General features: G+C 37.7%; 1 protein-coding gene across 2 annotated transcripts; it reads left to right on the plus strand.

Moving 5' to 3' along the window:
• The first annotated feature begins 1,170 nt into the window (after positions 1–1,170).
• On the plus strand, positions 1,171–23,320 carry pik3ca (phosphatidylinositol-4,5-bisphosphate 3-kinase, catalytic subunit alpha). 2 transcript variants are annotated; one of them, XM_084100554.1, is made up of 21 exons: positions 1,171–1,503; positions 2,356–2,456; positions 3,714–4,128; positions 4,605–4,814; positions 8,932–9,182; positions 9,618–9,863; positions 10,067–10,152; positions 11,097–11,202; positions 11,637–11,789; positions 12,016–12,150; positions 12,780–12,904; positions 12,996–13,242; positions 14,576–14,679; positions 14,794–14,965; positions 18,168–18,274; positions 18,823–18,944; positions 19,040–19,118; positions 19,388–19,558; positions 19,634–19,751; positions 19,829–19,983; positions 20,837–23,320. In XM_084100554.1, the coding sequence occupies exons 3-21, from the start codon at positions 3,777–3,779 to the stop codon at positions 21,105–21,107; spliced, it is 3,210 nt and encodes a 1,069-aa protein (XP_083956680.1). In that variant the 5' UTR covers positions 1,171–1,503; positions 2,356–2,456; positions 3,714–3,776; the 3' UTR covers positions 21,108–23,320. The 2 variants fall into 2 exon arrangements, with proteins under 2 accessions (XP_083956680.1, XP_083956681.1); XM_084100555.1 differs by having other exon boundaries at positions 1,363–1,503; positions 3,758–4,128.
• The last annotated feature ends 1,605 nt before the right edge of the window (positions 23,321–24,925 follow it).

The raw sequence follows: 24,925 nt of genomic DNA on the forward strand, positions 1-24,925 counted from the left end.
AAAAACGTTCTATACATGAGATGGAGGGATATTTAATTGATTTTATGGATACATATGGAGATTGTATTCGTATACATAATTCTATTTTGGCGGAAATATTGTGGGATTTTAAACCTCTCCCTCACCAGAGTTGGCACAGTCCATTTCCTATCGATGCGAGAATCTGATTGACGATTCAGCACGCGCAATGAGAGAGGATGCGCGAGCCTGTTTCATGATAAACGGGTGTGTGAAGTACTTGAGGTAGTGTCCTTCAATACTATTATCTATTTGATTTAGGTGTATTTTATATTTTACGCGAGTAGTTTTGAAACTGAATACATGTATTTTACTCAATTGCATTTGCAAGGCTATTTTTTTTTGCTTCTTAAAAATTGATTTAGACGTTGAAACTATACGTAAACTACGTTGAATTATTGTATTCAAAGCTGAAGACGCAGCTAATGTCATAAAACTATAAATCATAAGTTTAATAATTTGCAATAATCAACAAAGGATGGGGCACATTGAGAAAATTTTGATAAAATTTTAAAATAGGCTACTTACTGTTAATTGTGGAAACTTCTATACTTTAATTCAAGTATGTTTTAGCAAAAGGCCTACTCTTACTTTTAATTGAGTCAATTATAATAAAAATATTGATAAATATAAAATCAATAAACAAACTACATATTATTACAGACCTATACAAATACATTAGTAGGCTACGGAAAAAAAACTAGAGAGAAAGACGATGAGGATAATTTATTGAGTTAATCGAGAATGTATGCAGTCCAATTCATTCATAATTTAATATGTTCAACTTTCGTTTCTTCATTAGCCTACTATTACCATTCAACATTCATTGTTTCTGCAAATATGCGTCTGTGTGCAGTCTGTATAAAAGCACATTTTCGTGGTATATCTGCAGTTTTAAATGCATATATTTGCAGTGAATATTGCATCAGAAATCATATATAAGATGTCTAAGTGTCCTGACAAGATTAACAATTCACACTTCATTTCGCTCGCTTGGGTGTGTTTGTTGAACATATGGCTGTCTGTCCCATACTGTAGTGGGATCATCGATTGGAAAAAGAGTTCATTGGGTTTGTCATCCTCGCTCTCTCACTGTCTCTGTCCCTCTCTCCCTCTTAGCAGGCAGTCACCCTCCCTCTTACCTATCCGGCCACTTTGGGGCTTATTTATTCACAGGATCCTCCCTTATTCCATCGTGACAGCTTTTCGGACGATTTTCATCCAATCCTTCGGATATTGGAGAGCACGTATTTCGTCTTTCTATGTCGGCGATGAATGATTTGTGTTTGAACACTGCTCTCGATCCGCCGCCGCCGCTGCTGTGATGATGGAGAGGCGGTGCGTGTCAGAGCAAGGCGGATAGAGAGGCCTAGCAAAGCCCCGCGCTGGATTTACAACCGTGAACGAGCGACTGAACACCAACAGCAGATACCTCACAACAACTCTCCGATACATACCCATATTAGCTAAACACACAAATGTGAGGTATGTGTGTAAACCTCTATTGTTCAAATACCAACGCTAGTGCTCTTTTAAAAAGTCTTATATATTGTTTCAGACTGGTAGCCGTTAAAGCGTCATTGGCGGGATATTACTGCATATTTTATCTGAAAGTTATCGGGTTAGCTATAGCGGATTAGCCTAGCGGCTAGGTGGCTAAAGGAATCAATATCTTGTATTTTTGTAAAGAAATTGCTTATCCGCCTTTAGTAACCCTTTGACACGCTAACTAAAAATCCTTTAATTTGAGAGTATTTCAACTCTAACAAGAATAAATGTCAATTTCTGCTTAATTAGTATGTTTTGAATAGGATTGCTACTTGGCTATCTGGCTAATTATGTCAGATATCAGAGCCTCCAAAACATATTTCTACTTTAATATTATGTCTATTTTGTTTTTAATGTGCTTAAATGCGTGCTCATGATAAAATCCAGCTTGTTTACTTATACAAACTGTAGTATTAAACCGGTTTATGGTGAAATTAGTGCATGTTTCTGCTCAGTCATGATTCAGGTTTGTTTGTTTTAACCAGTCTGTGGTCAAAACCTAATTAACATTGGTATGACATTAAGTTATGTTGTCTATAAATTTATGTCTCTATAAACAGTTCGCTTTAGCAAGTGGTTCTCTGTCATTGTGGGTCAGTCTATTCATATGCAAGAATGATAACCCGGTTAATCTCATTATCTTCCCATCTCTGTCACTCTAAACACTGCTGTGGAAGTTTGTTGTGCTTTTGTACTGTTGGCATTGGTTTAGTTGTTTTGGGTAAACTGAGTGAGCTGGTCCACTTTCCGCTAGACACTGAATGTCTGTCCTCGTTGCTGTTGTTACAGTATAATTCAGTGGACCTGAAGTTATAAAGCAAGCAGATCAGATGAAGGTCTGAACAATGACGGACATTTACATTTACAAGTGGCACTAACATCAGACTGAGGTAAGCACAAATACCACCAGCTTATGTAAATATTGATTCATCTCTTGCTTTTTTCTTTTTCCTGAGAAGAGATGACTAGCAATAAAAAGTGTGAAAGGGTGGAGTGGTTACAACCTTGAGCGTACCACGATTCACAAAGCTCTGTGTTAAACATTTGCATGGTATTTTACATGAATTACCTGAAGAGGATGGTCAGGACAAAAGATCTGATGTGTTTATCTCACATGGCCTAGTTATAAAATCCAATAATTTCAGATAACACCTCACATGTGTCATAACATGGTGAAAGATGCTGTTTGTCAGATTAGTGAATCGCTTTCAGCAGCCTTACACCCAGGAGATGGATACAGTTTTCGTTTTGTTGGCTCATGTTAGCAGGGAAAAACAAGTCATCCACTTCAGTATGAAGTGCCAAATGTTTTTGGCGCTATGTTGAGTGGAAATATCTCTCTCTCACAGAGTGATACATTCCTGTCATTGCCCAGTGACTCAGATGTTGGGTTGTACTGAACTTCTATAAGCATGTTTTTTTCATCAAGACTGATGTCAGTGATGCATTAAATGAGTCTATTGGACTCATGGATTAGTATTAGTGTGTTTGTTAAGGTGGTGTGTGTCTTTTAGGTACAGCTCAAAAGTTCGGGATCAGTAAGATTTTTTTTTTATGTTTTGAAAGTAGTCTCTCATGCTCATCAAGGCTGCGTTTATTTGATTAAAATATGCAGTAGAAACAATAATATTGAGAAAGATTATTACACTTTAAAATAATGTTTTAAAATGTATTTTATTTTAACCTTTATAATTATTTATAACTTAAGTTTATTTGATCTACTATTTTAATATAGTATGTTCCTGTGTTGGCAAAGCTGATTTCTCAGCATCATTACTCCAGTCTTCAGTGTCAATAGAAAGATTTAAAATAGAAATCTTTTGTGAGATTATAAATGTCTATTATAATGATCATTTAGTGCATCTTATAAAAGTATTAATTTCCTTTAAAAAATCGTACTGACCCCAAACTTTTGAATGGTACAGTAATATCAGTAGGTAACACCTTACGTTATATAATAACGCTTTATCACAGACCAGGTTAATGAGAAGCATTATAAAGGCGATGCTGATTTGTTCAGATAACAAGTCTAAGGTGTTACAATACTGAACATTTTGTCTTGTCCGTTGATCTTATTGTTATTGAAAACAGAGCATGATGTCAAACATGTCGCCAAAACCCACTTTATTTTTTCTATTCCTTTTCAGGAGAAAAAGTGGTTGGTGATATTCTTTTTTCTTCCCTACTGAAGATTGCGAGGACTACAAATCATGCCTCCAAGACCCTCGTCGGGAGAGCTATGGGGCATCCATTTGATGCCCCCCAGGATTCTGGTGGACTGTCTGCTGCCCAATGGCATGATCCTGACTCTAGAGTGCCTCCGGGAGGCCACCCTCATCACAATCAAACATGAACTTTTTAAGGAGGCAAGGAAGTATCCCCTCCACCACCTGCTGCAAGAGGAGACGTCCTATATTTTTGTCAGCGTAACGCAAGAGGCAGAGCGTGAGGAGTTCTACGATGAGACGAGAAGACTTTGCGACCTTCGGCTATTCCAGCCCTTCCTAAAGGTCATTGAACCTGTAGGGAACAGAGAGGAAAAAATCCTCAACAGAGAAATCGGTAAGACGTCACACATGAGCTGATTTTTTTTTTTTTACCAAAAATTAATGTCAAGAGTATTCAAGTAGACAGAATGTCCAAAATTCACATCCCTGTTTCTGAATAACGTACAGTACCATTCAAAAGTTTATCAGTAAGATTTCTATTTATTTATTTTAAAAGAATGACTACTTTTATTCAGCAAGGACACATTAAATTGATCAGAAGTGACAGTAAAGGCATTTATAATGTTTCAAAAGATTTCTATAAGGAAATAAACTTTGACTTATTCATCAAAGAATCCTGCAAAAAAAAGTTAAATTACGGTTTCCACAAAAAATATGCATCTTTAGTAAGCGTAAGAGACTTCTTTCAAAAACATAAAAAAAAATCTTACTGATCCTAAACATTTGAACAGTAGTGTATTTTATTCAGAAGTTTTATTTCTTTTCTCTCCTGATCCTCTAAGATAGTGTTTTTTTAAAAATGTGTTTCAGGTTTTGCCATCGGCATGCCAGTGTGTGAGTTTGATCTAGTGAAGGATCCGGAGGTACAGGACTTCAGGAGAAATATACTAAATGTTTGCAAAGACTCAGTAGAGCTGCGGGATGCCAATGGGGCACACAGTCGAGCACTATACGTTTATCCTCCTAATGTGGAGTCTTCACCAGAGCTTCCAAAGCATATATATGGCAAATTAGACAAAGGTAGGCTTGTTCTTTTACAGGAATATTATGTGTTATTTTCATGTTTATGGACATTTTCTTCAGGAGATAAAAAATAAGTCTTTCTTGAGCTATCCGCTTAAGTCATAACGCAAGGAATGCTGTTTCCAGGTCCAAGCCTCTACTCGTTTCACTTGAGAATACTATCTCAACATCCATTCATGAGCAGTATTTATATAGATTACACATTTAGGCTAAGCATTTAAAAACGTCTACAGTCTCCGTGCTCACGGCGTCCCAAACACAAATATGTTAAGGATTTAAAAAAGATGAATCGCTGTCTGGCCATCTGGGATTTTGGTATGGAGATAAATGTTAGGATTATAAATTTCAGTAGTATCACATCACATCGTGAGTGTATACTAGCACCGTTTGTTGTTTTCTTGGGGCATCTGGTAGAGCGTTTGGACCCAGAAACAGTGAGGCGTGTGACGTCAGACTTAAGCTGATGATGTTCTATAATAGTCCTTTCGAAATTAGACTACTTTTCGAGGAACTTCTGCTTATGAGTTACTAGCGTAATTTCTGTGGGCAGAGTTTGCAGAACTCAATTGAAGAACACTGTTTTTAGGGGCCAAGCACCGAAGGTGCGGAGGCACCTATTGTATCTGTTCCCGTTCAGTATTATTATTATTCTTCTTCCTTCTTCTTCCGCTCTGGGAGTCTATGGCAGCCCATAGAACCGATTGCGGGAAAGTTGTTTTGGTTTGACATTCTGATAGAGGACAGTCCCAACATTAAATACACCAATTTTGGTGTGTCTAAGTCATTCCCTCTAGCGCCACCACCTGTCCAAATGTTCACTCATATTTATGCAAATAACTTTTGAACCGTAAGGCCAATCAACAAAATTCTTTTTTTCCTCTGATTCCTGAGCTCATGACAATTCGATTGATGACGTCATTTTCCATCATAAAAATATGGCCGCCATTTTGAATTTTTCAAAAAAACTACTTTTTCGAACTCGTCCTAGACGGTTTGTCTGATTTGCACGAAAATTGAACCAGATCATCTTCAGGCAGTGGTGACCAAAAGTTATTAAATTCTAGTTGATTCGTCAAACCGTTTTTGATAAACGCTCGAACAAATTTTACGTAGCGCTTGCAAAAACAGTCGTAAGGCTGTATCTTCGCAACGGTTTATCGTATTCAGACCAAACTTGGTACATGTCCTCACAAGCATGACCTGAGGCTACATGCTGTGTTTCGTCGCAGCGCCACCTACTGGTCCGGAGATATGAAAAATGGCTATTTTTGCTTATAACTTCTGAACAGTTTGTCCAAAAATCATAAAAGTGGTTCCGTTAGATTCAGGGCAACATGCCGAGTCGACTGATATCCAATTTTGCCATATCGGCCATTTTGACTGTCGGCCATTTTGAATTTTGTGCTAAAATGCTGTATTTTAAGAACGCATGAACGGATTGTTACGAAACTTGGTATGGGTCATCAGCACGATGTCCTGAAGGAGTCTGAGAACAGCGCCACCTAGTGGTGAATTTTTTTCCCCAAATGCTTATAACTTTGGGTGTGGTCGACTTATTTTCACGAGACTCATCTAATTAGACTCCTGAATCCTTGCCGAGTCCTACGATACCAAACATGCTAGGTTTCGCCTTACGGTTTGTGTAGCGTTGTGATTTAGCGCTTAAAAAACATTTGGCTATATCTTCGAAACCGCTTGTCCGATCGAGATGAAACCACCGTCAGAAGTTTGGAAACATAGGTCGATAGCTACACACCAATGCCCAAATGCGAAAATATTGATAGTAAGGGGTAGTAAAATCCAATCAAAGTCATGAGTCAGTCATTTTTTACGTGTTTTTTCATATAAATGTCTAGAACTCTGAAGCGAATTGAGATATTTTCACCAAAATTGACACACATATGTATGGGCTCACTCTGAGGACACATAAAAAAAATGGTGGGACTGAGCCTCTTGGTGGTGCTATAATAAAACAAAACATGAAATTCCCATTGACTTCAATACAGTTTTGTGAAATAAAATGCTATACTAAACAAATGCATTGGTGTAATATTACGAAACTCAGAAAGTGCCAACAACACCATCCCCTGAAGGTATTCAAAATATTTCGAAACAGCGCCACCTAGTGGTCAAAAGTTATAACAAAATTTCCAAAAAGGCTAATAACTTTTTTATAAATCTGCCTATTGAAATGCCACTGGTCTTAATAGATTCCTTGGGTCAAGCCGAGGACATAGATACCAAGTTTTCCTTATTTGGCTAAACTTCCTGTCCGCCATCTTGATTTTCATTCAAAACCTACTTTTTCGAACTCCTCCTAGACCGTTTGTCCGATTTTCACCAAAATTGAATCGTATCATCTCCAGGCCGTGCCGACTAAAAGTTATGGATTTCGTGTCGATAGACAAAACCGTTTTCGTATAGCGCAGCAGCAAAGTTGAGGCATGATGCCAAAAGCACTATTCAGGCTTTATCTCTGCAATGCCTTGACATATTGACACCAAACTTTATATGTGTCATTGTCACTTCACTCTGACCACATCACACCAATTTTGTAACTGCGCCACCTATTGGTCGAAAGTGATAATCAATTAAATCATAATTGTACTGTTTCTATGATTTTTCAGCCATTTCGCCTAAAATCCTCTTTAAATGTCTTTAATTGCTCATTGTTGCAGTTGATCTTTCAGCCATGTCTTGTCGTCTTATTCTGCTTGGCCCCGGTAATTGCTGCTTGCAGCTATATTTTGGTTCTGTGTCCCTTCCTGTAATACTTGGATATTAATAGATATTAACTGAGTTTAGGTTTGTAGGTGGTCATGACATGAGTTGACAGATGAATAATCATATACAATATTCACTATTTTCTTGCAGTGTTTTGTTAGTTTCAATAATGTCGTACTTAAAGGAATAGTTCACTTAAAAATGAAGATTCTGTCATCATTTACTTACCCTCAAGTTGTTTCAAACCTGTATGAATTTCTTTTTTCTGCTGAACACAAAGGAAGATATTTAGATTTTTAAGTGAACTATTCCTTTGTCATGACTTAATATCTGTATGTGAGGGTCAAAAGTCAGAGATATTTTAATTTAATGCCTAATGTAAATGGTTTGTAGTCTGTTTGTGTTCACTACTCACTACTCCTAATGTGTGTGCACTAACTTGGATGGGGTAAATGCAGAGGACAGATTCCGAGTTTGGGTTACCATACTTGGCCTTCACATGTCACTTTAAACTTCAGTTATTTCAAACCATTTGTTTAAATTAATCTGCTCAAAAAATTGATTTAACAATTTGTTTGCATCATTCCTCAGATAATTTAAGGGTTTCCTAGTTTTCCATGCTTTAAAATGTCTTGGTAATAAATTATTTATCTATATTTTACAGTGAATTATTATATTGTGCATTGAAATAAAAAACATTAATTGTTATTTTTAATGATTTGAGGAAATGTTGAGAAAAAAAAAAATCTAATAGTCAAAATGACTGAAAACAGCTCTAATTTGACCACACTAGTCTCATGCCATCACATTATTGAACATTTACTTTTTAAACAGTATGATATTTGCATGTTTTAAACATTTATTGATGGTGCGGCCCAGCTGCCTGCTACGCTTTCATTGTGTTTTGCTGATACACACTGACGGTCCAGTTGACATTATTGGCTGTGGTAATTGACAACATGCCACAGATGGGTCACATTGATGAAAGGTTAAAAAATAACATGGAATGTTTCTTTATGCCTTATAGCCTGAAGTCAGTAGTAATCTTCATAGTATCGAGTCATTCCTGGAACTTTTGTATTTTCAGCAATGCTGTTTTCTCTCTTATGTGAATGAGCCTGTGTTGTAATGGTTGTAGTCATGAAGCATATGATATTTGTTTTTATGCTTTTGCTCTCTGTTTCCTTATAGCCTGGAGGAATACATGCACAACAACTCCATTACATTCATTCCCTGACAGCTTAATTCGGCTACATTCAGTACATGAGTCTGTTTAACTCACAGTAGCCATGTGGGATTTATTGTTTGTTCTCACATGCTTAATGCCTGAAGGATTCAATTCAATAGTGCTGTTCCTGTTAACACTCTGATCTTCTTTTATGTGTTCTAGGTCAAATCATTGTAGTTATCTGGGTGATCGTCTCTCCCAACAATGACAAGCAAAAGTACACGCTTAAGATCAATCACGACTGCGTACCTGAGCAGGTGATCGCCGAAGCCATCAGGAAGAAAACCAGGAGCATGCTGCTGTCAGCTGAGCAGCTAAAGATGTGCGTGCAGGAATATCAGGGCAAATACATCCTGAAAGTCTGTGGCTGTGACGAGTATCTTTTGGAAAAGTACCCCATCAGTCAATACAAGGTATCTAGGACGTTTCAGTATCACTAAAATACCACAAATATGCACAATTTCATACATATGTTCCTGAAAAAACAGTTATAGTTTATACTGTTTATGAATGCAGTCCTTATGTAATATTTTAGTCCACATGCTGCTTCGTTTTTTTCTGTAAAGATGTATGCCTTTATACTTTATCTGAAATTTGTAGTCATCTCAGATTTTTCAAGTTTATGGCACTGATCATGTGTTTGTTCAAGGCTTTCATTTTCCCAAAACCAGCCAGTACACCAGAATGCAAATGAGTAGTCTCTGTATCCTGCATTTTAAGTTTTATATCATCCCAAAAAAGTTCTGGCAGAATTAGTGTTTACGACACTTAAAATAGCACACTCTGCACATTTTGGATGACTTTATGTACGAAATCTCTCTCTATTTCTCTCCTTCTCGTTCTCTCAGTATGTACGGAGTTGCATTATGCTGGGTAGGTTGCCAAACCTCATGCTTATGTCCAAGGACAGCCTTTACTCTCAGCTGCCTATGGACAACTTCACCATGCCTTCCTACGCCCGCCGCATCTCCACTGCCACGCCTTACATGAACGGAGAGTCCTCCACCAAATCCCTCTGGACCATTAACAGCACTTTAAGGATACGTGTCCTCTGTGCCACATACGTTAATGTGAATATTCGGGACATTGACAAGGTACTTGGCTAACATCTGTCTTTCTGGATTCTGAAAGTCATTTTATTACTAAACGCATGGGGTGTGTTTAGTAAGAAAGCAGAAGTTTGTGAAAGGACAGGAAGCTGTTTGTGTCTGTCTTTTTATAACTACATGACCTTTCTGCAGGGCGTTTTCTTAATCCAAGAGGATGTTTGCTGATAGGTTGTTACCTTTTTTTTTAGATTTATGTGCGAACAGGGATCTACCATGGTGGAGAACAGTTGTGTGATAATGTCAACACACAGCGTGTCCCATGTTCAAACCCGAGGTACCGTACATACACTGGTCCTATCTGATACTGTTACTGCAATTGATTCATTACTGAGTGAATGCATCTACAAAATATAATGAAAGTTCATTTCTGCCACAAAATGAAACGAAAAGGTAATTGTGAATTTATTTTATTTTATTTTTTTATCCCGCAATTTTGACTTTACATCTTGAGTTTATATCACAATTTTGAGTTAACATCATGGAATTTTGTCTTTTTTTCCTCAAAATTGCAAGTTTATGTCTCCTAATTCGCAAAACGTTTTTATATCTCATGATTCTGACTTTGTTCTCTGATTTTTGAGTTTAGATATTTTTTTAACAGGAGCCTAATTTCATGGATGAAAGGGTCTGTGCATTCATATGAAATTCATTATTTTGTTCATTAATTGTTTTGGTACATTCCTTTTCGTATTAATATGAATGCATGAAATCCCATTAAATTTGCAATTTTGAGAAAAAAAAGATAACTTAATCATGAGATATAAAATCAGAATTGAGAGAAATAAAGTTGTGAGTTGTGAAAAAGTCGTCATTAACTTTTTTTATCGTTTTATTACATAACAGAAACGGTTTTCATTCTTCCTTGGTTCACTCATGTTTAGTGCAAGAGTCGGCAAACTTTCTGAAGTTTAATTTATCTTGTTAATAACTGTGATGTAAAAAAGCCCACCCTGTCTCAAAATATCAAAATATTCCCCTCATTTGTACAAAGTTCACTGCAGAGTGTGTGAGTGGCATTGTACCTCCCAACTCAATTGGATTCACTTTAGTCTAGGCCACATGATAATTAGTGACATTCATCTCTCTTGCCTCTCAACCTGCCAGTGATGGCCGGAGGTTGCCCGACCGCTGATATAATGCAAATTTTTCCAAAAATGTTAGACATTTTGAAATAAAAAATAATACATATTAAACACTGATTGTGTGGTGATTCTCCAGGTGGAACGAGTGGCTGACTTATGACATGTACATTCCTGACATCCCCCGGGCGGCTCGTCTCTGTCTCTCCATCTGCTCTGTGAAAGGAAGGAAGGGGGCAAAGGAGGTGACTTGCCTTTTTTTTAGTGCACATTACACAGTTATAACAGTGTTGTTATTGTAAACTAAAACTTTACACAACTTATACAAAAATGTTAGTAAAGCTGAAATAAAGTATAAATATTAGATGAGAACTTATACTTAGAAATTAAACATGTAAAATGTAAAAAATGTACAAAAATGTAAAATGTTGCCTTGGCAAGTACTAAAATGACTAAAACATACTGAACTAAAAATAAACTAAAGTTAATTAGAAGAAATAATTAAAATGAAAAAGCACATAAAAATTACTTAAACTAATAATAATAATAATAATAATAAAAAAGAACACTGTATTAACTTACCTCACCCTCGTGAGAACACTGTTCAGGTTATTTGCAGTGTTTTAGTGGGGATTGCTTCAGAGGTCTTTGAAATTAACCATTAAATGATCTGCTACAGGAGCACTGTCCACTGGCTTGGGGAAACGTCAACCTGTTCGACTACACACACACATTGGTCTCAGGAAAGATGGCACTGAATCTGTGGCCAGTACCACACGGCCTAGAAGACCTCCTCAACCCCATTGGGGTCACAGGCTCCAACCCTAACAAGGTTTCTTCTCCTGCATAACCTCTTTCAGCATTGAGCCGTTTACACTTTAATAAGGTTTAATACGATTATGCGCTGTGTTGTCTAATCAGAGTTTGACATATCAAGAGCATATGCTCTAAAGCTGTTTATTTAGTATGCAGTTGTTTTTTTATGTGTATTAATCCTTAACACAAAATACGAATGTGTAACTGCATAGATGCTCAAAGTGTTTGTTTTTTTGCTCTAGGAAACCCCATGTCTAGAGTTGGAGTTTGACTATTTCAGCTCGCCCGTTAAGTATCCTGACATGGCCACAATTGAGGATCACGCTAACTGGATAATATCCAGGGAGATGGGATACAATTACTGCCAGTCTGGACAGGTGAGCTTACAGACACACATCCTACTTAATTAATTATAGTGACACACTTGCTGCTGCTATTAATACCCTTTACAAGCTTGAGGAGCATGAGAAATGTCTCTTGTCATTCTGTGCAGTCACCTCATGAGTGTCATTGTGTCCAATTATTAAAAAGTACAATGTTCATTCATTTGATTTTGTAATGGATCTCAGCAGTGGCCGCACAATTTTTCAGTAGCTTGGGTCCTTGCATCCATTCTTTCTCAAAACATTGTTGGATCATCTCTGATTCATCAAGGCTTTTTTGTTTTTTATTTTAGAAAAATGTGACTTCTACAGAAGCAAACACAATTGTTTTACAACATCAGAGCCAGAGGTCATATTCGGTCTGTCTTGTAAAGATGATTGCTCTCAAACTTTCTAAATTATGATTGAGGCTTATTCTAACTGAAAGTACACTACCAGGTTGAGAGTTAAAATGTTTTTGAAAGAAGTCTCTTAAGCTCACCAACTCTTTATTTGATCAAAAAATGTCTTCAAATATTAATTATAAATTAATTCATATTTTTTTCTTTTTGCAATCCATTCTCTGATTGATGTTTATTATTGAGATTATTAAATAATAATTTTTTTTTTTTTACGACTTACAGAGCAGCAGACTGGCACGAGACCACGCAATGACAGATGCAGATATAGAGCAACTTCGTCAGCTGGGCAACAGGGACCCGCTTTCTGAGATCACTGAGCAGGAAAAAGACTTCTTATGGAGGCACAGGTAATCTACCGCCCCCATTAGCTCTAGTCATTTTAGTGTCCATCTGCAAAAAACGTTTCTGTAGAACTGTGTTTGTGTTTTTTTTCTGTAGGCAGTATTGTGTAAATATACCAGAAATCCTGCCCAAGATTCTGTTAGCGGTGAAGTGGAATTCCAGAGATGAAGTTGCACAAATGTATTGCCTTCTTAAAGACTGGCCAGCAATAAAGCCGGAACAAGCCATGGAGTTGCTCGACTGCAACTATCCTGATCCAATGATCCGAGACTTCGCAGTTCGATGCCTTGAGAAGTATCTGACTGATGACAAACTCTCACAGTACCTCATTCAGTTGGTTCAGGTAAGACTGATATATTCAGTTATTATTTATTATAAACGCTCTCTCATGTTTACCTGTCAGTGTTAATTTCGTTGACGAATAATTTTCGTCATTATTTTCGTCAACGACATTTTTTCACAGACGAAAACGAGACGATAACTAAATAAAAACTAGTTTTGAATGACAAAAACTATGACGAAAATCTATTGACATTTTCGTCAACGAATAAAAACTAGACGAAAATGTTAGTGAAGATTTGGGAAGCGATCCAGTCTGATGTCCTGCATTTGTGGTAGATGCGCACATTTGTACTGTGACGTGCTGATCTACCCAGCGGCACACGAGTTGGCATGCGCTGCATGTCTCATAAAACGTTAAAACATGTAAACGTCTGGGAGAATGAGTAGAGCAGACATGTAGATCTGAATAAGAGTGACAACGCAAAAAAGAGCTATATTCGGTACGGTTTTCTGTGCGCACACACCCGACCCGAAGCGTGCAGCCATTCACATAGACACCTATACAGCGCACGAGTACAGAATTGAGCTCTCTTTCGTGTCTGAATGGACAAATACACACAACATTATGTCTAAATGTTCGTTTTGGAGAGTATTCATGTAAATTATGTCGGTTATGTCTTTAAACAGTTGTGAGTGTATCGTATGTGCATCAGTGCATTGGATCCGCATGTCATTGATCCGATGTCTTAAAGTGACAGTGGGTAATAAACCTAATGCGGTCTGTGTCCTTAATATTGATCAAGCAACAAAAGAAAAAGAGAAAAGCATTCACTGCTCGTTAATAGCTTTAATAAGGATTAATTATATTTAATTCATACAAATAAATATGTCTGCTTGAAAGAATAGAGAATGATGTATGCAAGTAGTTATAAAGAATTCATATATCATTCATTGAAAAAAAGACTGTTCTACTTTAGGAAAAGTGGTTTTATTTAATTTTAAGATTTTTTTAAGTTACAGTAGTTAAATCTGTATCTGTATTGCACGTTCAAACTTTAAAATCATTCATATTAGCAGGTTAATATATGTTTTCTCCGGGAGTATATGGGTTTGGAAATTGTAGAGAAATTCTAAATAAATGCATTTAAATTTAAACCCATTATATTTTAGTCGACTAAATCTACTGTAGATTTAGTCGACTAAAATCTTATTGTATTTCGTCGACTAAAACTAGACTAAAACTAAAACAATTCAGATGACTAAAATATGACTAAAACTTAATGGCATTTTAGTCAAAAGACTATGACTAAAACTAAATCAAAATTTGCTGTCAAAATTAACACTGTTACCTGTTGATTTTTTCCCCCCAATGTTTCACTTTTCATTTGTTTAAGGTTCTGAAGTACGAGCAGTACCTTGATAACCCACTGGTACGATTTCTGCTGAAAAAAGCTCTTACAAACCAGAGGATTGGGCACTTCTTCTTTTGGCATTTGAAGTAAGTCATATCCTCTTTTCGTCAGGGTTTTACATACACTGACTTAAATATCATGATGATGATTTTAAAGTTCCAAATGAAGTTAAATTGTAACAAGATCTTGTGGGGTTGCAGGTCAGAGATGCACAATAAAACCGTGAGTCAGCGGTTTGGTCTGCTGCTGGAGTCGTACTGTCGGGCATGTGGCATGTACCTGAAGCACCTGAGCAGACAGGTGGAAGCCATGGAGAAGCTCATCAACCTCACAGACATTCTCAAACAGGAGAAGAAGGATGAAACTCAGAAGGTAAACTCAGCCTTTGACCTTCTCACCTAAAAGTAGGCATGTGAGGTTATATTAGAAGAGTCTTTACTTACACTGGAAGTGAAACCTTAGCTGTCAGATTAGATTTACGGAGGACACGCCATCTACTCCGTGAGGTGATCCTCAATAGCATTCAGGCATTACTTTGAATTACCAAAACATCCCACTCAATAACTCGATAACTCCATAATGTTTAGTTTGCCGACAATGTTTGTGGTCATGTAAACACGTTAAAGCGTTTTCCTATATCGCCATAAGGTCATAAACAGCTTAAGAATAAACCGATTGACACATAGATTTTTGCCCATTACTCCGATTTCTCCCGACATGTAAACACCTTAACCTGCGTTCTGTCGGCTTATTGAAGTGTGCATGTGTGATATGTGACAGAAAAGTGTCCTTATACTGCATATTTAAGTGCATCCAGCCACAGTGAGTGTTTTGTGGTTGGGAAGGAGAAATATATTGACCCAAGAAATATAAAAAATATGTTCTCATCGCGTGCAGCTAAAGGATAAATGGTACAGCTGTAGGAACTTCAAATACGAGAGGAGAATGAGTGACATTTTGAAATACTTTGGGTTTTTTAATGCTTTATTTAAAGGAGACATAGGCATAGGCTCATGCTTTTAAATTGTTCCTTTTTACATATAAATCATACATTTGTAGTCTATATAAAGCGGAACTGCAATGCTTGGGTCTGAATTCCTCATTAGCCGCTTTCCGACCGGAGGAACCTTTTCACAGTTCCTAGAACTATTGGCTAAAGTACCCGGATGTCGGCGTGTTCGCACCGCAGGAACTAGGAACGATTTTAGTTCTAGGAACTCCATTTGGAGGAACTAATTTAGGTCCTACTTCAGAGTAGGGTCTAAACCAGCACTATAGGAACTACCCGTGACGTTAGTGTACGCTGATTGACCGAATGCACGCGGAGCACCAGCATTTTTAAAACAGCTAGAATATAAACACACAGATTATAGCCTATATATTTACTCCAGAAACTAACTATACAAACATGGAAAACAGTGATAGATGGGTCTCTAAACCTTTATGCTGAAGAGAAAATCCAACGCAACTTTGAGGGGACCAAGTCAACCATGATTATGTTTATCTGCCCAGCTAGCAACACTGGACATCAACCACACGGCATAGGCTAATAAGGCTTTTTTTCATATACTGTCTACTTTCTATAACAGTTCTATCTAATAACATATTAAACAGTACTGTTAGACAGATCGCTAACTAATAAACACAGAGAATGCGAGCATTGTTTGCTCTGGCGTTCTCAGCGCCGCCAAAATAAAGGTCCGTCGTGCCGTCAAAATAATAGTCACCGTGCTTGCGTCACTCCCTTACCCCTCCTACCAGTTCCTATGGCCACTTGGCCAGTGCGAACGCAAACAGCAAAACCGAGTTTGGGGGAGAGTAGTTCTTAGAACTGTTTAGAAGTGGACAGTTCCTAGAACTAAGTTCCTGTAACTACTTGGTCGGAAAGCGGCTATTATTATAGCTCCACAGGCCCCTTTTCTGCCCCTTTTCTGATGTGCGTCTGAGAGCAACTCGTTTTGGTGCGGTCTCTTTAAATACAATTGAGACACTTCATACCCCGCCCACACTCGGTTCAACTCCACCCCGTTCGGCCATTTTTGTAGTTTGATAGCAGAGATACGATTATCTAGCGGCACAGAAACTTTTTATTCACACGTTAACAAAATGTCAACAATGGAAGACTTGTCCAGCCAGCCTTACATGTTCGAGCCAGAGTCGGAGCAGGAGCGAGATGAAAATGAAGACGACGAACCTGTAGAACAACGTCTTCATATGGATGTATCGCAATGGTGTGTACTGTATTTACACATGAAACTTTGGTCTTCCGACCTTTTACCACCGTGTCGATTTATTTTGATTAATATGTGCGAGGGAGAGAGAGCAAGACACCGTCTAGTTTGGAGACGGTGATGTCTTGTTTACACTTTCGCCTGGCTCTGAAGAGAGAGAGTGCGCACGCACGACCGGGTCTCTCTCTCTGCTCGTTCTTTCAGTTAAACATGCGTCCTGTAACAAGCGCAGCAGTTCATCTACATTAAACGGTGTAATGAAGCGTGTGGGTTACTGCATCCAACAACCGAACATTTTAACTTACCCTCTCGTAACTTCTGCATCCTTTAGCTTGGACTACAAAATTGCAGCGAGAAATAAAAATGGCGGATTGCTCGAAGTGTTGGGCCGGAAGTCAGTGTCCTTATTTGGCAGTTCCGCTGCAAATACTGTGACGTAATAGTTCAAAATCGTCATAGATAACAGAAAAATCGGAACAGGTTGAAAAATATGACCAAAACAGAATATAAAGATATCAACGAAGCACCTGAAGAGAATAATTTCATATTTTCTGTACTTCTAAACACTCCAAATATACAACAAAATGCATTTAAGGGCTAAAAAAGTGCATTTGGCATGATATGTCCCCTTTAACATCACAACTCGGATAATAAACAGAGTGAAATACATGGATGCTTACGTTTTGAAGTCACCACTGGCCAATAACCTGTTTTTTTTATAGTCTTGTAAACTTGATTACTTGCATTGTCGGGTTATTGATTTGCTTGTAAATCGGGTTATTTCAGTAAACTGATTTTTGGTAGTTATCAGCGTATTGGTGTGCATGTAAATGTGCTCAATGTTGTTAACGTAAAGAAGTTGAGCTTAAAGTTTATTGGTCAAGTTGCTTTGTGTTTGCTGATGTGAGAAGCTGAAGCTGAAGGCCCAAATGTGATACTCCAGAATTATTTGATAATTAAGAAATCAATAATAAATCAACTGGTAAATCTATAAATAAATCGAAAAAACAATAAATCAAAAAAGCAACTAAGCATGTGAATAGATTAAAGAATCTGAAATAAATAAGCTTTGTAATTATTAATATGGAAGTAATCAAAATATCAAAATGAAAATAATTATTTTAATATGTGATGAAGTGCTTGATAAATGATTTTTTTATTGCATTAAATTTGCATTAAATTTAATCTATTGCTTTATCTATTATCTATTGCCCTTTATCAATTTCCTGCTACACCGGGAGGTGTCATCTTCCATCAATCATTGGCCTGATGCCAAGCTCAGAATAATATTTTTATTGATTGACTGACTTTAATTTTAAAGTGTATTTATTTCTGTTTTTCAGGTGCAAATGAAGTTCCTGGTGGAGCAGATGAGGCGACCGGACTACATGGATGCCCTCCAAAATTTCACCTCTCCACTCAACCCCGCACACCAGCTGGGTAACCTACGGTGAGTACCACACTGTGCAGTATTTACAGCTGAGAGAATCTATTATCACTTAGCAGGGATGACACACAAGGCAGACATAAAAGGGCACAATTGTACAATAACATGAGCTTATGGGCTAATGCGTATCCCACTTACACTACCACTCAAAATTTTGGGGTCACTTACAGTTTTTTAAAGAAATCAATACTTTTATTCAGCAAGAACACATTCAATTGATCAAACCTGACAATAAAGTAATGTTACAAAAGTAAAAAAAAATCCTAAATAAATAGATTTTTTTTTAACTTTCTATCCATCAAAGAATTCCCCCCAAAAATTCATTAAAAAAAGTTTCATGGTTTCCACAAAAATATTGTAACATCTGTTTTCACGACTATTTGAGGTAATGGCTGCTAAAAATTCATCACAGGAATTAATTACTTTTTATCATATTATTTTCAATTGTAATAATATTTCACAACATTACTGTATTTTTGATAAAATAAATGCAGGCCTGATGTTTACCTAGTGTATGTTTTTGATTTGTCACTTTTCTGTGCGCATGGCAGACTTGAAGACTGCAGAATCATGTCCTCGGCCAAGAGGCCGCTCTGGCTGAACTGGGAAAATCCTGACATCATGTCCGAACTTCTGTTCCAAAACAATGAGATCATCTTTAAGAATGGGGATGGTCAGATCATATTTATACTCTTTTATTATGAATGCCCTTATATTTTTATGGTAAGAATCAAAATTGACAATTTTTCTACATTTTCCTTTCATTAGACCTGAGACAAGACATGTTGACTCTTCAAATCATCAGGATAATGGAGAACATTTGGCAGAATCAGGGGCTGGATCTGAGGTATGTGGGTGTAGTGGTTTAAGATTTTGCCTGGTAACCAAAACATTGTAACCAAAAGGGTAATGCATTAACATCATCATTGTTTCTTTGAGTAAGGAACAGAACTGTCCCTGCATAAGTGTACTTTAAGTCACACTAGTTAAAAGCATCAGCCAAATAACTAGTTAATCAGGTGTTGATGTTAAGTTGTCCCTAATTCTCTTGCAGCCTTGAGTGAAAGTATAATTTACTTAAAAAAAATGTTTTTCTCATTTTTTTTTAAATCTCAGAATGCTACCCTATGGCTGCTTGTCTATCGGAGATTGCGTGGGTCTCATAGAGGTGGTGAGAAGTTCACACACAATCATGCAGATTCAGTGTAAAGGAGGTCTGAAGGGTGCGCTGCAGTTTAACAGTTCAACGCTGCATCAGTGGCTAAAGGACAAAAACAAGGGCGAGATGTGAGTGGCAAATTTTAATTACGTTTTTCAGTGGCCAGTTCAAATATCTAGCAACAAAATCATCTGTGTTTATAGGTACGACATGGCCATCGACTTGTTTACGCGATCCTGCGCTGGCTATTGTGTGGCCACTTTCATTCTGGGCATCGGTGACCGACACAACAGTAACATCATGGTGAAGGACGACGGGCAGGTGTGAAATTTAATGCCACTGAAACATTCATTCGTTATCAATATCCTCATATTGACCTTCTGCTTGTGTTCCTGCAGCTGTTTCATATAGATTTTGGTCACTTTTTGGACCACAAGAAGAAGAAGTTTGGCTACAAGCGAGAGCGAGTTCCCTTCGTCTTAACTCAAGACTTCCTAATTGTGATCAGCAAAGGAGGAACCCAAGAGTGCACTAAAACCAGAGAGTTTGAGAGGTGCGTATGTTCATGTTGGAAGCATTGCTCATTGTTTTCCAGTGTGAATTTAACCGAAACAAATCCTTTGTTGTTTCGACATTAACATAGTTATTGGCAGACAGCTAACTATCCAAGACAATTAGCGATTGAGTTGAACAATAGAGGCTTTCAGAATGGGCCTTTCGGGCCTCCATCCCAGCAGCCTTTCCTCTTCCAACAATACTCTGACAGCCAGCCGGCTGCCAAGTTTCCTGCTTCTCCTCTGGACTTCCGCTTTCTAACAAATCTCTGCTTCAGTCGGGACTCAAAGGAGGCTTCAAAAAAAGCAGGATTTGCTCTCGATCAGTGTGTCTCAGAGGAGTGGAGGTCCTTGTCTGCTCTTGCTTGAGTACAACTAAACCAGTGATGAAATGGTCTCTGGTGGAAGGACAAGCTTTGAGTACACATACAAAAAAAAAGTTAGTTTTTTGATGAAAAGCACATGAAGGAACATTTTTATGTTGTCTCTTTAAATTTGCATAGATTTTTTTTGTGTTTTTAATATTAGCTTTATCTATAGAGACTATAGAGAAGTTGGCATCAAGCTGATTCCTTTGATATCCTGCTCGGCGTGATGACGTTTAATGTCCCCGACAACCATTGTAGTCCCGTTAAGCCACTTGTTGGCAAATGCCATTTTCAAGACACCTAAAAAAAAATCATGAATGGGGTATTACTAAAGTATTTTATGTTGTAGGGTAAAATGTGAAAATATTGTGAGCTTGTGTTAACCACAGACCTTATTCCAGGCATTCAACAAAACCCCCCCAGGTTTTAGGACTCTTTATAGATGCAACAGAGAAGCTGAATGTCTCACTGTCTCCCTCTGCAGGTTCCAGGAGATGTGTTACAAGGCTTACTTGGCCATCAGACAGCACGCCAACCTTTTCATAAACCTCTTCTCTATGATGCTGGGCTCAGGCATGCCCGAGCTGCAGTCCTTTGATGACATCGCTTACATCCGAAAGACCCTGGCGCTGGATAAAACCGAGCAGGAGGCCCTGGACTATTTCATGAAGCAGATGAATGACGCTCACCATGGTGGATGGACCACCAAGATGGACTGGATCTTCCACACAATCCGACACCATGCCCAAAACTGAGCCGATGCCCACTGGCAGAACTTAGGGCCGGATAACAGGCAGAAACGAGACCCTTTTTGTAGGACGCACTGCCTGCTTTATGCCATGGAGAATCATGGCACCCAAACCTCATGTACAAATGACCTTCAGAGCACTAAAACAACCTGAAAAGGACATCTTTTTTTTGTCCTCTTTTTGTTTATTTTTCTTTTTTTCCCAAATGAGGCATCTCTTGCCCACCATTGTCCAGAGTGGTTTTACATTATAGCTGTAGTTTTGTCCCGCTGTTTTTTTTTCTTTTTTTCTCTCCCCCTTGTGCTGCTCTTTTCCTGGAGAGTCAATTCTTCTTATTATTATTAATATATATTATTTTTTTCTATGGAAAACAAATCTTTGAGGAAAAAAAAAAACCTTCAGCACTCTTCAGGAGCTTTTCTGGGGATGTTCATGTCTTCCTGTTTAAAACTACAAATGCCTTCTAATATGCACGGAACCTCTGAGAACACTAGAAAAACAGGGTATGAAACTTTCTGGTCTGCTACCCGGCCTTTCCGCTCAAAACCAACACTAACCCCCCCCGAAAGACAGCCGAGGCGTAGCAGTACAAATCTGATGGTGCTGATTTCCAAATTGCGCTCTTATCCTTTGAGTTCAGTTGGCCGCACTGGCTTTTACAATAGATGGATGATTTGTTCTCCTTTCTTCCTTATATGCACAGTGAGCTAAAATGATAGCCTGAATACCTTATTATGCACTGGACGTGAATATTTTTATTTTGTTTTTATTACGATCTCACATTTTGGCCTCACAGTAGCACTACATGAGTCTCATTCTCTTTAAACGGACTTTTCAGAGACATTGGTAAAAACATGGTTTGTGTTCTCAATATGCACGTAACGCGCTTCACAATAAGTTCAGATCCTCCATGGAAGTAAGTAATCATTTTTTGGAGTACGGTATGGTTTTTTTGATGGCGACATGTGAGCAAATCAATGCGGGTTAATTATTTCACTTTTTTAACAACGTTTACTCCAAATATTGAGTTTTGAAACATTTGAACAATGTTTCTTTTCCATCAACAAGGCTTTCGGTCAATACCCATGTTTTTAAAATGGCCAAATATTGGCAAACTAATCAGATATATATCGCTCTATTACTAATCAGGACTTGGTTTAATTTGTACTCACAGATCAGTGATGTTTTCCCAGTTCCAGTGTGCGAAACATCACAGGAATCCAGGTTATCGGCTCTCTGTGTTTTCTTGGCTGTCAGAGTAACGATTGTCCTACCAGATGCCCTGGCAGCGTGCAGATATGAAGCCTTAATACACTCACTTAGTATGAATGGATGTTCGTCTCCTCCATGTGCCCTTGCATGCCACAGGAAAGCAGACGCTTGTTGGTGCTTTGACGCTAAACAGTTGCGAAAGAACAAAACCGCCGTATCTCTGGGTACTCTATTCCACTACACTAAAGCTGGCAAGTCCTTTTCTGTTAGCCTGAAAATATTTTTTTTTTTACAGTTTGTAGTTTGTACAAGAAGCAGTAAGAAAGATTGTGCTATGTAGTTACACATTATATTGAAAGATTCTATGGACGAAATGGATGTTTTAGACGGTGAAATGGCTTTTAGATGCTTCAAGTGGATGACGCTGGTATACTATTGTTTACCGATAACACTACAGTACAGTGCATTATAACTACACATACATTTATATACATACATGCTTATATATGTGTATATACACACACTCTGTTCCTCCTCGTCTCCTTTTTCATTACTACATACAATGTACAGTGAATGTTTCATGGTGCAGGATGTCTCCGATGTGACAGTACAGGGCTAAACAATCTAGAGAGAAGGGGTAAAAAGGTAGTTAGCTTTAGATCATTTCAAATGATCTAACTAATGAGCGCCTCTTGAGTCAGGTTAAGTGCCTTGCACGGGGCCGTAATGGCAGTGTTACGTTTGAGCTGCTCCCTTCGCCTGTTGATTTACCAGCTTTCTGGATAACAACAACACTCTCGTTTTGCCGTCTTGAACCTCTGAGCTACGAGTCGAAATGTGAGATTACAGACCAGGTCGTATCCAAACAAATAATCACACCGTTCAAAAACATTTGCTCACCCTCACGTTGTTCCAAACCTGTATGACTGACTTTCTTCTGCAGAACACAAAAGGAGGATATTTTGTAGAACGTCCAAACAACATTGGACCCCATTGACTTTCATTGTATAGACAAAAGAAAAAGAAAAATGTTTTTTAATATATTTTGTATCATAAAGATATGGAATGACGTGAGGGTGAGTAAATGATGACAGACAGTTTTCTTTTTAGGGTGAACTATTTTTTTAAGGTTCGCGTTTGACAGGTCCACGTTTCCGCTTTCTATCCCTCCTCGCCTCGTCAGTTACTTCAAGCCCTTGTCATGATTCTGCATTACTTTAAAGCTGTGAAAATGTACAATTACAAATGAGGTGTAATCGTGCTATTTAAATGGATATATGGCTACTAGGCAGGAAACCCCTGAGTACTATTTTTTTTCTCACACACAGTTGTATTTTCCTCAGTAGGAAAGTCAATGATCATACTTGCATAACCACCTGAGATATGAATGATCAGATGAAGATCTGATCGCTCGATGTAGGAAAAACGGAAGGAAGTGACCTCACCTGGCGCATTTCCATGTTAAAGTCTTTGCAAAGCTGAAATTCAGCTGAAATACTGGGCAACATTTAACAATGCAAATTGTAATGAGACAGTTTGTTTTTCTACTGTTTTTAAGTTACAAAGGGTGTCTTGAGTACTTAATATTGTAGTATTCCACACTTATGCATTCATTTGCTATGTTTTTTTGTAAATGTTGTTACTCTTATATGCAGTAAACAAATGAACAGATATACACTTGGCGTCAGACTGATGTATGCAGGTGGTTCTTGCACTTTGTATTCCTGCGTTCTTTGTTCTTTCTCTCTTTGCCTTTGGTCCTGAGGGACGCTTTAGTCTCCTGCATGTGTTTTTAACCCTACCTGCTCATTTACTGCCTGAAACTGAGATCAGCAACATTAGAGCTTAGTTATGGTAAGCAGCCTTATGTTAGCTCTCTTAAAGCCATTTAATGCATGGTTCTATTCACTATGTGTGTATTTGTCTGTACGGGTTACAGATCTTCTTGGGCCGGACCCGCTAAAAAGCCCATTCACAAATGTCTAATGTGATCAGTATCTTTATAATTTACCAAAAAAATTTTTTTTCTTTTTCTTTTCTTTTTTTTTTTTTTTTTACGACAAACTATTGAGATGCAGAAATTCTGGAGTCTTTTGTATGACAAATGAAAATAAGAAAAAAAAAAAATGTTAAATTACAAAATGTTTAATAAGTTTCAGTTGTTGTACTTGAAAATCATCGCTCAGAACCGTCTTTGTGTGTCGACAACAAAGCCGTCAATGTTGCGTAGCACTGAAGGTTTACTTGCATAGGCAATTTTATACCGATTGAATGTTTTAGTGGTTTGGTCTGGAGTCTTAGAAACTCTACACCAATAAAAAGAGAGGAAAATTACCATTTGAATTCAAAGGAAAATAAATGTAAATTAATGTGCTATTATGTGAAGTTTGTCAGATGGAGGATATTGAAAATTCTATATAATGGAAGTTCAAAACTTTTTTTTTTGTTAAATGCTTTGGTTACATTTTCTCTCTCGGTATTGCTGTTGCATTTTACTTATTTACGTGTTGAATTATGATGTCATAAAGATATAATTTTCTTTACTATCATTATTATAAAATTATATATAGCGGGCCAAATACTTTCTTTACCTCCTTCCTTCCTTGCATGGG

This window comes from Abramis brama, assembly GCF_963993115.1.
Source record: "Abramis brama genome assembly, chromosome: 23".
Lineage (NCBI taxonomy): Eukaryota > Metazoa > Chordata > Actinopteri > Cypriniformes > Leuciscidae > Abramis > Abramis brama.

What these genes read in the sequence shown, in the direction of transcription:
- pik3ca (XM_084100554.1), top strand. Translation starts at nt 3,777, where the DNA reads ATGCCTCCAAGACCCTCGTCGGGAGAGCTATGGGGCATCCATTTGATG. An exon ending in GTCCCATGTTCAAACCCGAG is followed by an intron (nt 10,153 to 11,096) that starts GTACCGTACATA and finishes GTGATTCTCCAG; the next exon opens with GTGGAACGAGTGGCTGACTT. An exon ending in CAGGCTCCAACCCTAACAAG is followed by an intron (nt 11,790 to 12,015) that starts GTTTCTTCTCCT and finishes TTTTTGCTCTAG; the next exon opens with GAAACCCCATGTCTAGAGTT.